At 38.8% G+C, this 12,856-nt stretch overlaps 1 protein-coding gene across 1 annotated transcript in view; it reads left to right on the forward strand.

The window, feature by feature from the left end:
• The window catches only part of LOC145494996 (uncharacterized), a 48,797-nt gene that overhangs the window by 21,100 nt on the left and 14,841 nt on the right, over window positions 1–12,856 (forward strand). Inside the window, exons 11-22 of the mRNA XM_081474603.1 lie at window positions 504–657; window positions 2,937–3,124; window positions 3,832–3,904; window positions 5,981–6,037; window positions 6,333–6,544; window positions 7,737–7,921; window positions 8,245–8,325; window positions 8,890–8,988; window positions 9,859–10,455; window positions 10,636–10,847; window positions 11,123–11,163; window positions 11,339–11,435. Coding sequence (XP_081330729.1) covers window positions 504–657; window positions 2,937–3,124; window positions 3,832–3,904; window positions 5,981–6,037; window positions 6,333–6,544; window positions 7,737–7,921; window positions 8,245–8,325; window positions 8,890–8,988; window positions 9,859–10,455; window positions 10,636–10,847; window positions 11,123–11,163; window positions 11,339–11,435 — 1,996 coding nt within the window. The remainder of the gene's footprint in view (window positions 1–503; window positions 658–2,936; window positions 3,125–3,831; window positions 3,905–5,980; window positions 6,038–6,332; window positions 6,545–7,736; window positions 7,922–8,244; window positions 8,326–8,889; window positions 8,989–9,858; window positions 10,456–10,635; window positions 10,848–11,122; window positions 11,164–11,338; window positions 11,436–12,856) is intronic.

The following is a 12,856-nucleotide window of genomic DNA, read 5'->3' on the forward strand; positions in this document are numbered from 1 at the left end:
ATAACTGGGATAGTACGCACGCTCCCATTGATTGGTCGATAGGCGTGTTTAAATGAGCGTATGTAAACACGGTTTCTCATCACGTTTTAGATTCGCACGTAAACACTTAGGGAGTTGAAAGAATTCTCAGCAGTTTTGCAAACCCTTGACCTGCGTCTTGGGTTTGAGTAACTATCTGGAATTCTCTCGGCCCCTCATGTGTCTAGACGAGGCTAAACACGGGAAAAGTAGTTAATTGCTAAATCTAAAGCTCGATATCCAAACTCTGAAGACGTCCATGAGAACAGTTTTATCCCATTCTATACTCAACTTTATTATATTACAATCGAATAAAGTAAACATGAATTCTCATCCTTCAAGTCATATCAAGTTTGGTTTAAATTAAGCTGGGAGATTTTTTTGCTAGGCCTTTGTTAATAACTGTCCATTCCCCTAAAATGTCGGTTAAAGTGTGCGTCTTGTTACGTTGAAGAAACATACGAAAACCGTCTTTGTATTAACAGAATATCGCCCAGAGATCGGCTTTCTGACCAGTGAAGGATATCCTGTCAGCTACCCAAGGAATACAGACAATGTATCCACATATCCTATTCCAGAAGGCTGGTCGATGAACATTTACTTTCAGGATTTTGATGTGGAAGAAAGTAAACATTGCCGGTAAGTAATATAGCTGTGATGATCGAGTATATCAGCTACATTTATCTAATGTGGAGTTGAGTCATGTGATGGCGTTACTCTTCGGATGAATTTCTATCTATTCTGGATCTATGCATTTGTCCAATTGGAACATAGCCTTATCAGCTTTCTTGAGCTTTATTTGTAAATACTCTGTTATTAGTGAATCTAAGTCCCTTTTCGATGGTCCCAATTATGTTTATTAGTAATAAGATTTTAGAAGTCTACTTGAATGGGGGACCAGAAATGTTTCTCTTGATCTGATAGACACTAAGTTCATTAATTTGCAGTACTCTTCCCCCCCCGGGACAAAAGGCGGACATTTGCTCCAGGGGTTGGGGCATATGAAATATTACTCCTGCTCGTTGGCTGTGCTAAATTATAGTATAATCAGGGGTGGCCCAAGATTCCAAATGAGCGTCCCTGTACATACAGTAGTACTCAGGTTATGCAACAGTCCAGATTTAATGATTTGTTTGAGACTTGGTTCCCGTGAGGTTTCTAAGCTGTTTTATTGCAATTTAGGAGGTTTTAGCTTCACTGCTTTTTCCTCTATATATTCTAAAAATCACCTAAATTGCAATAAATTGGCCTGGAAACCTCAAGGGAACTAAGGAAACACACACCTGAAGCAAGGTAAGGTTACCTTTATTCATACTTCTTCGTATTTTTTTAGGCTTAAGAATATAACCATTTTTCCAAACCAAATCCTTAAATTTGGACTGTTGCGTAACTTGAGCACTACTGTATGTTCAGGGGCTTGATCAACCTGTTGTATAATAATAATTTGTGAATGCATCCCTGTATTTCAAGGTTATCATTTTCATTTCTGAACTGTTTTTGTTTCAAAATTTGATCATTCTATTTCGTTGCTGTAAAGATCGCTTCGGGGAGGGAAGGGGGAGGAGTGGGGGTGGAGGTTCTTTACAAAGTTTTATACGGGGAGGCTCCGCCCCGAGGTCCAACCCCTTACAGTTTTTTATACCATTTTGACAGAAAAGGTACTCCTTTCGTATACTTTTAATTGAAAAAAGGTACCCCTTTCTTATGCTTTCATAACTGGACCGTATTCTGAATAAATCGCCAAAAAAGGAAATCTTGTCATTTTCATGTAGTGCGAAGCCAGCGTTTTAGTTAAATTCCTCTGGTTTGAAGAGCGTTTTGGATAAGTACCGTTTTTGTGATGGATTAGTGTAAACGGTAGGCCTAACCACAGAAATACAGCTACGCTTTCAAATTTCACCGGCATGGTGTGGACGAGACCTGAAAGAACTGATCAGAAAAAATGATTCAGCTTTAATGGACGCCATTTTCGTGTAGAGTATTAAACTTTGAGAGTGTAAAATTCGCCAGGTGTTTTGTTTACAAGTCTTAAGTTTTGCGAGTTTTGTCAATTCTCGAAAATTAACGCAAAAATACTGGCGGGTGAAAATAAGTGCGGATAGTTCTTTTCCCTTATGATCTCTAAATTTTCCTCGCAGCATCTGGGTGGCTTTAACTGTTAGCTGATAATCGGATTGACGTCTTTTTCAACTTACTACTGAGATCTGAGATCTGCAAAATTCTCTGATAGGCGAAAACGGAAAACTGATAACTGAGATCCAACTCTCTATCCATCTACTTAGACTGATTCGATTGTCTATACCAAAGCATATGTGGGCTGTCCAAAGCCTGCTACAATTTTGTGCGTGTAAGCATACCTTCTTTAAGGCTCAGTGCTATAACGACTTTCTGTGAACAGTCAGCTGCACGTTTTGTATTATGTATAGTTACCTATTTTCTGCTGGCTCGACAGATAATTCGCGCAGATATTTTGCGAGTTGCGTAGTATTTGAGAGCAACGACTGGAGTGAAATGTCTGCTCGTATTGCCTGTCAAGCCATAGAATAAGGGATATCATTTGCGACTGCATCCCTGCATTTGTAGGTTATCATTTTCTTTTATTTTTAACTGTTTTTGGTTCAAAAGTTAGTCATGACAATTCATCTCGTGTTCGAACACATCATTTTGGTTAGAGAGCACTCAAGAAGCTAGTTGCTCTAGCTCTGCTGTCCCTCAAGCAACTCTTATGCTTCTTCCCACGTGCATCATAATTCGATAATGCATCCTAAAGCATGGAAATTCTTAATTCCAGGTAGTATCAGGAGCCATGGTAGTATGTAGTTTTTAATTATATATCTGATTTTTCGATTGCTTACGAGTATCACAAGTTACTCAGTTTTAGTGGTTTGGTGCGAAACATCATTTATTTTTCTTTGTAGCAAAGACTTTTTGAAAATCAACGACGGAATGGGCAAAATACTTGGTGTGTATTGTGGTAACAAGACCGGTACAAATCTTCTTGTGACTGGAGACAAAGTGGAAATAATATTTCTTTCAGACGGAGAGATTGAGCAAAGAGGATATCTGCTAACTTTCACTCTGGTTTCATTGCCCTCGGTTTCAAACAGTAAGTGGGACCATAAAGAAGCTGATGAAACTTGAAGAGTACACCAAGTTCATCTCCCACTTAAATAATTTCTAAAATTTCATTTAAAGTTGACGGTTATTTATGATAATACATACGCAGCTCGTTTCGTCCCGGCCAAGGGACTCATCAGAGACCTTTCTGCTTGGCAAACTCGTTGGGCATCACGCCCAAATTCCCGTTCGCTAACAAAATGATGACAGCAATCTCGCCTTATATCCCTAAAGGATTCCTGACCGCATTTCATTTCCACGAGAAAAACTGGAACACAAGTTTTCTGCAAAACTAAGAGTAATAGTCTGGTAAGAGATAATGTCTCTTGAACATGATAATTTTCAATAAGTTGTAATGAATTTAAACATTGCCATAAAAATTTGGCGTCTTTAGCCACAAGTTCGCGGATTCTCTTTAACCGTATCCAGACCGGGCTTTTTGGCTTTTTAAGGTCTTCTAGTGACTGGAAACCAAGTCAACCAACTAGGTTGAACAAAGAGGATATCGGTTAATCTTCACTCTGGTTTCACCAGCCTCGGTGTCATCAGCCTTTTTTTTTTTTACTCGGGTGGGACGATAAAGAAGCTGATTAAGCTTATCAAGTTCGCCAAGTTTATCTCCCTCCTCAAGCAGTTTAAGGACTGGATCAAAGACCTTTACTGGTTAAAATAATTTATTTGATATCATGTCCAAAGACACAAGTGACAATGGAACCAAATTTAGCACCCAGGTAGGTTTTAACGTCCTTAGCATTTTGAGGAAGATTTGGTACTTCTGACGGGTCACGTGACATATCAAGTGATGTTTAGCGGAAAATAACAAATATTTGACGAATTATTGGCGGTTTTTAGCAAGATCGTTTAACAAGAACGAGTTTTAGATGCAGTTCAATTATTTCCATACTCTCACATTTGGAATGAACGTCCAAGTTTTTGTGGAAAAAGGTTGTTAGGGTCAAAGGTCATTTTTTTTCAAGAAAATTCGACTTTTGATCATTTATATCTTCTAAAAACGAAATCAAGGAAGATCATGCCTAGCATAGCAAGGTAGATAATTTAAATTTGCATAGAAAACGCTGATTTATCGATGAATACGTGTAAAATTCGCCAACAATCGCCGATTTACTAAGCTTTAATATAATTTTTTAATAAAATTATAATGTTTGAAAGAACATTTAAAAGGTCATGAACTTGTGGCGTCTGAAGTCACAGGCTCGCAGATACTCTTGGCCCTATGCAGACCCGGCTAATGGACTTTTTGAGGTCTTCTTTGACCGATGGGGGATCGTGGGGAAGGGGGAGAGGCTCTTGAGGCCAACACTCCGTTACTCTTGGAGTATTAAAGTCATTACTGACCATAAATCTTGTACGTTTTATAACACGTCCCAAACTTTCTTCTAGGAGGACCCTGTCATAGAATGGATCTCCCACCTTGGATTTTTACTAATTTTTTTTTACTAAACGCTGGAAAACTGCAAAAATTTGCTTGCAATATTTTCTCTTTTTTTACAGTCTATATATTTCCATGTCTTTCATTTTCAACAGTACTAGTAGTCTCAATTATCATGAACTGTGGACAGCTGCAAGCGCGATATAATTAAAGCAAAACAGGACGACACACTTTTTCATTTAGTAAAAAAATTCAATTTTACAAATTGGAGTTATGACTTCCTCCAATTATGGCAGCCTTCGGAATGTTGATCATCCAGTTATTTCCAATGTAGTCCTCAAACATTATTTAAACTCCCAGCCACCTTAAGATAGAAATTTATTATCCTTTTTCAGTCCCTATGGAAAGGAATTCTGGTGAACCAACACAAGAAACCGCGATCTCCAATGAAAGGATGATTTACATCTCATCTGGAATCGCCTTTATTCTGTTGCTGGTGCTATGTTTTATTGTAGGTTTCTGGTGCCACAGACGGTCTCGTCACAAGCGAATCAAAAGGTTATTCACTGTTGTTGTTACCTCATACTTAGGATGTAACATGATAAATTCGTTGGTTATTGCAAAAGTGGGACAATTAACAGGAGAGATTCTGAATGTTATAGCATTTTACAGCTAAAAGCTGCATCTATAAGTTAATTACAGCTGGTTCCATTCTCAGCAGGCGCTGTTTTGAGAAGTAATGGAGACCTTGCCTCTTTTTTGCGTAAATTTATTCACTTAAGAGCAAAGAAAACCTTACTATTATAAATTGACCCTACATATATAACATATGCGTACCACAAGACAAACATAGTTTAACTTTGAAATATGATGTTCAGACAAGAAATCGGATCTGAAATGATTTGGCAAAATGATGGGAGGCGCAGTGGCCCACTGGTTAGTTGGGGAGCAGTGGGGGAAAAAACAGAGACAGAAAAAATAAGAAAGGAGTGTGGTACGTAGGCTCGATATTTCCAGCCGTTTTGTGAGCCCGCGTTCCTTGCCCCTTAGGAGGAGGATACACAACTGCATTCCCAAAACGGCTGAAAAGCGAGCTTATGTGGTACGGGAAAGCCCGAGAACAATCGTTCACTCCTCTCACCAAGCCCCTCTCTCCTTCTTTCGCTCGCTATTTTTCGTGCTGTACCCCAACTAACTACCTAAGCGCGCTGGACTCAGGATCTGAAAATTGAGCCCATGTGGTACGGGAAAGCCAGAGAACAATCTTTTACTCCTCGCACCAAGCCCCTCTCTCCTTCTTTAGCTCGCCAGTTTTCGTGCTGCACCATTTGCTGTACCCCAACTAACTACCTAAGTGCGTTGGACCCGGGATCTGCTGGCGGTCCATGTTCGTATGTTGGCTAGGGTCACTGTGTTGTGTTCCTGAGTAAGAAATCTATTTGTGAATCTCTCCAGCTTAGGATATCAGTTTAAAATGGATGACGCCAAAGTGCCAGGTCAACCTGAAGAAATGTGTGGAGGTAGCCTGCAATGGACTAGCATGTTATCTAGAGGAAATAACAATACCTCTCACTCAAAAGCCAGGGTAGCTTTGATGGTATATGCTTAACTGCAGTCTTTACCATTGCAAAACTTGGTATCCAATTTGGAACTTTATTGGCAGAATGCAGAATGGCTGAGTTCAACGCCAAGCTCTAAGACGTTCATCTTTTAAGCAGCAAGATTTAAGTAAAATAATAGCCTAGTCTGCTATACTACTTGATAACAACTCTTTTTGTGTTTAAACTATTTTCCCATCGTTCCACAGATCAGCTCGTTCAGCTCGCGAAATTATCGCGTTTGACAAGTGGGAACTTCTTCCCGAACAAATAGAACATAAGGAAGAGCTGGGTCGAGGAGCGTTTGGTGTGGTTTACAAAGCAACTCTAAAGAGACGAGTTGGAATAGAAGTGTTTGACACTGAAAAAACACTGAAGCCCGAGGAGCCATGCCAGGTGGTTGCTGTTAAAGAACTGCAAGGTAATTGCAATCATCATGCAAAATCATGTATAAAAGGGCGAATCGTTACACAACTTGCTAATTGGGTAGGTCCAGTGTCTTTAAAATACACCCGAAAAAGATTTTTAAAATTCACAGTGATATGCAAATACTTATGCATCAGTCAATTCCAGCAGTGACCTTCTGTTTTGAGCTTTAATAACCACCATATACACAAAACAAAGCAGTAAAAAGCATTTGTATAGAAGAAAAAGTTATTATTTGGTTAACTTCTAATCCTGGGCTAGCGTTAACCGGCTTTCAACCTCATTAAGTTGTAAACTTAAGCCCGTGATATGGTCATGTGATACTGGTCAGTGGATACCTCATTTTGACAGGTGTCAATTGATCATAACATGGATGTCCAATATTAAAGAAATACGCGGTAAACTAAGGCTGCATGTCTCTGTCAGCCTATTTTTTGGAGTATGGCTGCCATTTTGCGCGATTCCGTCATCGTCGCCATCGTGCGAACGCGCCCATGAGCAATACCGCTAGCCATGATAACCATGAGAAAATCAACTCATAAGTTTCCTTTTCTTTTCTGTGTGAGTATGGGGCCCCCCTTGGCGGCATTTCAGGCCGCCGAAGCTCCGCTAAAAAAACTGCAGAGGTGTTGGAAGGCGATGATCCCCCAGGCGGGGCATTTGCCCTCTTTCTTCCTCCCCACCCCAGGGCATTTAGACAGCTTATGTGTATTTTTATATGTATGCTTATTGAGACAGCTTATGTGTCCCCACCCAAAAATGTTAATGCCCAGGGGATAGCCTGGGGGGGGGGGGAGGGGGGGCGGGCGATGGGCACTGCTGGAATTGACTGACGCATTAACCATTTTCAGATCAGTCGCATCTGGTCTTTTGCAATCAGATCACAAGTTGTATCTCCCCAGTCTTAAGCTTGAGGTGACATTACGAACGACACAACTGAGCCATTTCCCTTTATAGTGTGGATATAATTAAAACAAATCAGCCATAAAATGTTGTTTTCATGTCCCATTATCCCTGTATTGGACAGCGGGTAGTCCTGAGCATGAAACGCAATTGAATTTTCTGTCAGAATGTATTCAGACTGTGACTGAAGCAAAGCCTAATAGATGGCTGATTGATTTTTGAATCTGGTTTTAAAATGTTTTATTCGTAGCAAATAGGAATTTAACTACATCATTTGTGTCTAGATGATCTGAGCAAAGAACAAAAAGAAGAGTTCTTGCAGGAAATAGAACAGATGAAGCTGTTGGGTGCACACCAGAATATTGTATCCCTGGTTGGTTGTTGCACTTTGCAGGAGCACAAGTTCCTGGTGATAGAGTACGTTCCGTTTGGTGATCTGTTGCAGTGGTTACGATGCGGGAGGCGATCGGTAAGATGTTTTTCAAAGGAATATTTAATCAATTTGACGTTGCCCCAAGTGTTTTAAAAGACAGTGAGAGTGACTTCACGAGATAGTTTGTGCTAATTATATGTGGCTCTTGCCAGTCTATCAAAGCTCACAGTTTAACATGAAGCTATAGGATTTTCAATGGCTAGATGTCTCCCAAGTAGGCTGTGTTGGGTTCTAAACATAACAAAATTTCCAGTTAATAAAAAAAAAAGTACTTTTCAGCCATCATCTTTAAACTTAATTGCCTCCACGTTTAGACCAACATGGTAATTTATGACCTAATTGTGTTCATTGTACTCTAGATCAATCGAAACCAAGGCACTGGGGGTAACGAGGAGAAGAAATGTTACGAAGACAAGAAAATATTTAATGCTCAAAAAGAAGTGAGTGAATGTGACCAATTGCAAGTAGGTGCCTTACATTAAACCCTATTCTGATGGCAGATATGTCAGTTTGAACTTCAAGAATGTGAGTGGTGTGATGGAGTTGTGACTAAAAGTTCTGAGGTCTTTGACTCCACCAGTATGTAACTTGAGGGATGGGGAGTGTTTAATAGTGTATCTTGTATATCTGCAATCAAATATCTAAGGCTTAAAAGGAAATATTCTGTCTATTGATATGTCACATAGCTGACTGCCAGGGTGTATTGATCGGTGAGGAGGGGGTTAGTAGGAGAATTGGTGGTTGGTTGGATGATGGAAGGAAGGAAGGAAGGAAGGAAGGAAGGGAGGGAGGAAGGAAGGGAGGAAGGGAGGGAGGGAGGGAGGGAGGGAGGGAGGAAGGAAGGAAGGAGTGAAGGAAAGAAGGAATAGGGTAAGGACAAAGGGAAGGACAAATGATTGAATGGATTAGATGAATGAACAAAGGAATGGGCGAGTGAATATATAAAAATATCAATATGAATTACATTATGTAAAATATTTAACTTATAATGCGTATTTTATCAGGGAGAAGGAGACCTTCAGGATGAAAATCGGGCCTTGGCTATTCCTGGCGGTTTCCAAGTTAACAAAGAAATCATCATAACTTCTGGACAGCTTTCTCAGGTACATGTAAGACACAGCTTGAATACTACTTTACAATAGATTATCGTCAACCTTGATATAATGCTGTAAGCAAAGATTCTCTTCAAATTTGTTTTGGAAAAATACTTTAGCCCTGACGTCAAAATTTCAATAGGAAATTTTGAAGGAGTATTTCATTCCGCGTTGAAAGAAAAGTTGACAGATGTAAGAAAAATATTAAAACGTGATCATTTTAATGCATTTAAATAGCAGGATGGAGGTATGGATGGCAGATATGGACTAGAGCGTTTAGATGCTACTTTAAAGTCATCAACCCTTTTCGCTGAGAATCTTGCTGAAGTAAGTAGTTGAAAAGCGAAAGTGTTTGCTTTTTTATTGTTTATTTCCATGGCAGTTTTAGCTCTTAAAACTACATTTTGCGAAGATTATAACATGGAATTGTTATTTGGTATCTACAAACGTAACGTACATGTGAGGTAATGAAACTTCAATGTGCCAAATATGATGAGATTAGTTATGTCAACATAGCCAGACTGGCAGTAAAAATCAAAAGCATTAGATATCTTGTAAAAAGTATGATGATGTATTAAAATGCTAAAGCTAGAGCAGTAGTGGAAGAAATGTAAAAAAACAAACACTGAAACCAAAATTAAAACTGAGAAAAAATATCACAATCTGGGTATTGTAACCTGTCAAAACAATTGTATAGCAAGCACACCTTCGACATATTACTACAAATGTTTTCTAATCAATATAAGAAAAACTCACAAAGTTTAGTGTTTTTATTGCGCTGCATTAGGTTTGAAATAAGCATGGCAAATAATTTACAAGCGCTTAGTTTACTATCGTTACTTGTTAGGTTATGTTCTTTTTCCTGCCTTCTTTATTCAGGAAAGAAGTAATGATTTATTGGATCAGGAAAACATCGAACTAATGCCGATACCATCGACGTCACAGGAAAACAGCAACGCTGCCGCCATATTGATATCAAGTGAAGATAAAGGTGATGATGATGATGAGGGCGAGGAAGAGGAAGAAAACAACAACTATTTACTGGATCAGCAAAGCATGGAACTGCTGCCCATGCTATTGACATCACAGAGAGACAGCAACCCTTCCACCATACTGATATCAACTGAAATTACTGATGATGACGATGACAAAGAAGAAGATACTCTGGATCTCGAAAGAATGGAACTGCTGCCAATGTCAGCGACATCACAGGGAAACAGCAACGCTTCCACAATACTGATATCAATTGAGAATATTGATGATGATGACAATGAAGAGGAAGAAAACAGTAGCAATTTTCTGGATCAGAAAAAAATAGAAGTGCTACCGATGCCATCGACATCACAGGGGAACAGCAACGATTCCGCCATGTTGATATCAACTGAAAATACTGATTATGATGATGACGACGAAGAAGCAGACAGCTTTACTACTCAAAAGCTGTTTTCCTTTGCTTGGCAAATAGCAAAGGGAATGGTAGGTATTAATATAACTACCTAGAAATCAGATATAGTATAATACTTTGTAGTAGTGACACTGAATATCTGACTAACAAAAAAAGAAAAAATATGTCCTGTGGATAAAGTACTATAATCAGCTATAATCCTTATTTCTAGAAATAAATTCGTACTCTTTAATTCTTACATGATATTTTAGAATCATCTCGCGGAGAAAGGCTTCATTCATCGTGACCTTGCAGCTCGTAATATTCTGGTTGGCAGTGATAACCGAGTCAAAGTGTCGGACTTTGGGTTGATGAGACAAATCTACGAAGACGTGTACAGTGGAAGGAATACAAAGAAGCTTCCTGTGAAATGGATGGCCCCAGAATCAATTAATGACAGCGTTTACACCATCAAGAGTGATGTGTAAGTCAATCTTTCTGTGTGACGGCAAAGCCTTTTCCTTAACCCTCAGATGCACACATGGAGAACTACAACTTGTTCTTTTGAGTATTTAGCTTGTATCATCGAGTTATGATATGCGGGAAGTGTGGAGAGCAGGAAAGAAGCGTAGAAATTGTTAATGGGACACCTTGTCATTATAACACATGGACTAAAAAGCGAACTCCTTAAAATCTTAGTTGTGTTGAGTACATGTAATTACAAAACAGCACTTATTGATGTTTTATATTTTCATATAGCTGGTCCTTTGGCATAATTCTTTGGGAAATGGCCACCATGGGTAAGTTAAACATAAATTGTTATTTTTTTTATATATATACTAAATTCTTTTTTCCTTTAGTTTTGAAATTGAAGTCATTACTTTCATTACTTTCTTATGAGACAATAATGTGTGCTTCGTGTTTTCTCGGTTTGTTAACTTGCCCTTTTATGACTTGTTTTTGGATACATTCCAGGAGGTGTCCCTTATCCCACGTTAACCAATCGAGAGCTGTGTCGACTTTTGAAGACTGGTTATCGCATGGAAAGGCCTGACATGTGTTGTGATGAAGCGTAAGTGATTAAATTAGCTGGGGTTCAATTTTCTTTCTGGAATAGAACTGATACATGAGAACAAGCAACTATGGCAAGAGGCAACCATCCTAACAACTGTTAATGCTGCTGCTAACATTAGACAAGAGGCACACGTGAAGGCAACGAATAGCGGTGAAGAACAGATTCAACCTGCGGACACTCCAATTCGCTGTTATAAGAACAACCAATGTTATGGACCAGAAGATTATCACTTTCAGTAGCTTAAATCAAATTACCTGGAAGTACATGTCTCGGTAACATCAACTATACACATCCAAAGTTTCACAGGATTTGTCTAAGCCCTTGTAATACTGTGATTTAGAAAATAGCCCAAAGAAAATGCGAACACTGATTGGTTTGAAATCATGTTGCTATTAAACAATTAGATTATTCGCTCGAGATTTCCAGGGCTCAAAATAATTTTCATACCGTGACTGGGCATGTTGAGGCCAAAGTAATTTTAGCTCAGTTACATCTCGTTTGAGATCGGTCAAGATATTTAAAAAGAAATTGAGTAATGTTGGTCTAATTAAACCCACAAATATAATTTGTTTGTTCCAGTTGTTGCTAGGCTGTTTGAAAATTGGCTTGATACAAAGAAAAGCTTAAAACTTATCCAAAGATAGCCTTGGCAGGGCTCAGCAGCTCAATGAAGTGGCACGCTGTCAGTGGAATTCTTGCCATCTGCCAAAGAAAAAGTATTGAACGGATGCAATTATTATTTGATGAAACTTCGAGTTTTTTGATGGGTATATTTATTGAATTCCATGAGCTGTTTTGACCCCTTTGATGTTCTACAAAGTATTTATGTCCATTAAAACGTAAATGAAACCAAAGATGCATCAGCAGATCCTAATTTTGGGCTTCAGAAATAACTGGGAAAACAAATATGGCAGAAGAAGTTTCTGTTTCCTTGATTCTCAACAAATCATCCTGTTACTACAAATACGGCTACAGTTACACAACAAGTATTGGGAAGTTTCTTAATGATGTAACTAAAATTAAGTTGTAAGGTGTTAGAAGCCATAAAAAAATCTAAACTCTGTTGTAGTTTAGAGAGAGTTTTTATGCACGAAGAACTAATGACCATCATCTGGTAGATTTTACCACTGATAGTGGATAGATTTTGGTCAATTGTGCTATTAGCAACGAATAGAGGGTGTCTCAAATTTCATTCGTGAACAAAATAACTTTACAGATACAGATACTGATAAGGCCTTGAGCTTTCTTGTTGGTACGTAATCATTTTTGTCTGTTTTGTAAAGGTAACTTTTATCGTTTGGTTGTAAATCAGATACTGGGTTCGTGCTCAATGTTACATTTACGGCTTGATGGAAACGAAGCAGACTGCAAAATGTGTGTTTTGATGTCCTGGAGTCCCATAGTGTCTAAGTTTGAAA

This window comes from Orbicella franksi, chromosome 1 (assembly GCF_964199315.1).
Source record: "Orbicella franksi chromosome 1, jaOrbFran1.1, whole genome shotgun sequence".
NCBI classification, from domain to species: domain Eukaryota; kingdom Metazoa; phylum Cnidaria; class Anthozoa; order Scleractinia; family Merulinidae; genus Orbicella; species Orbicella franksi.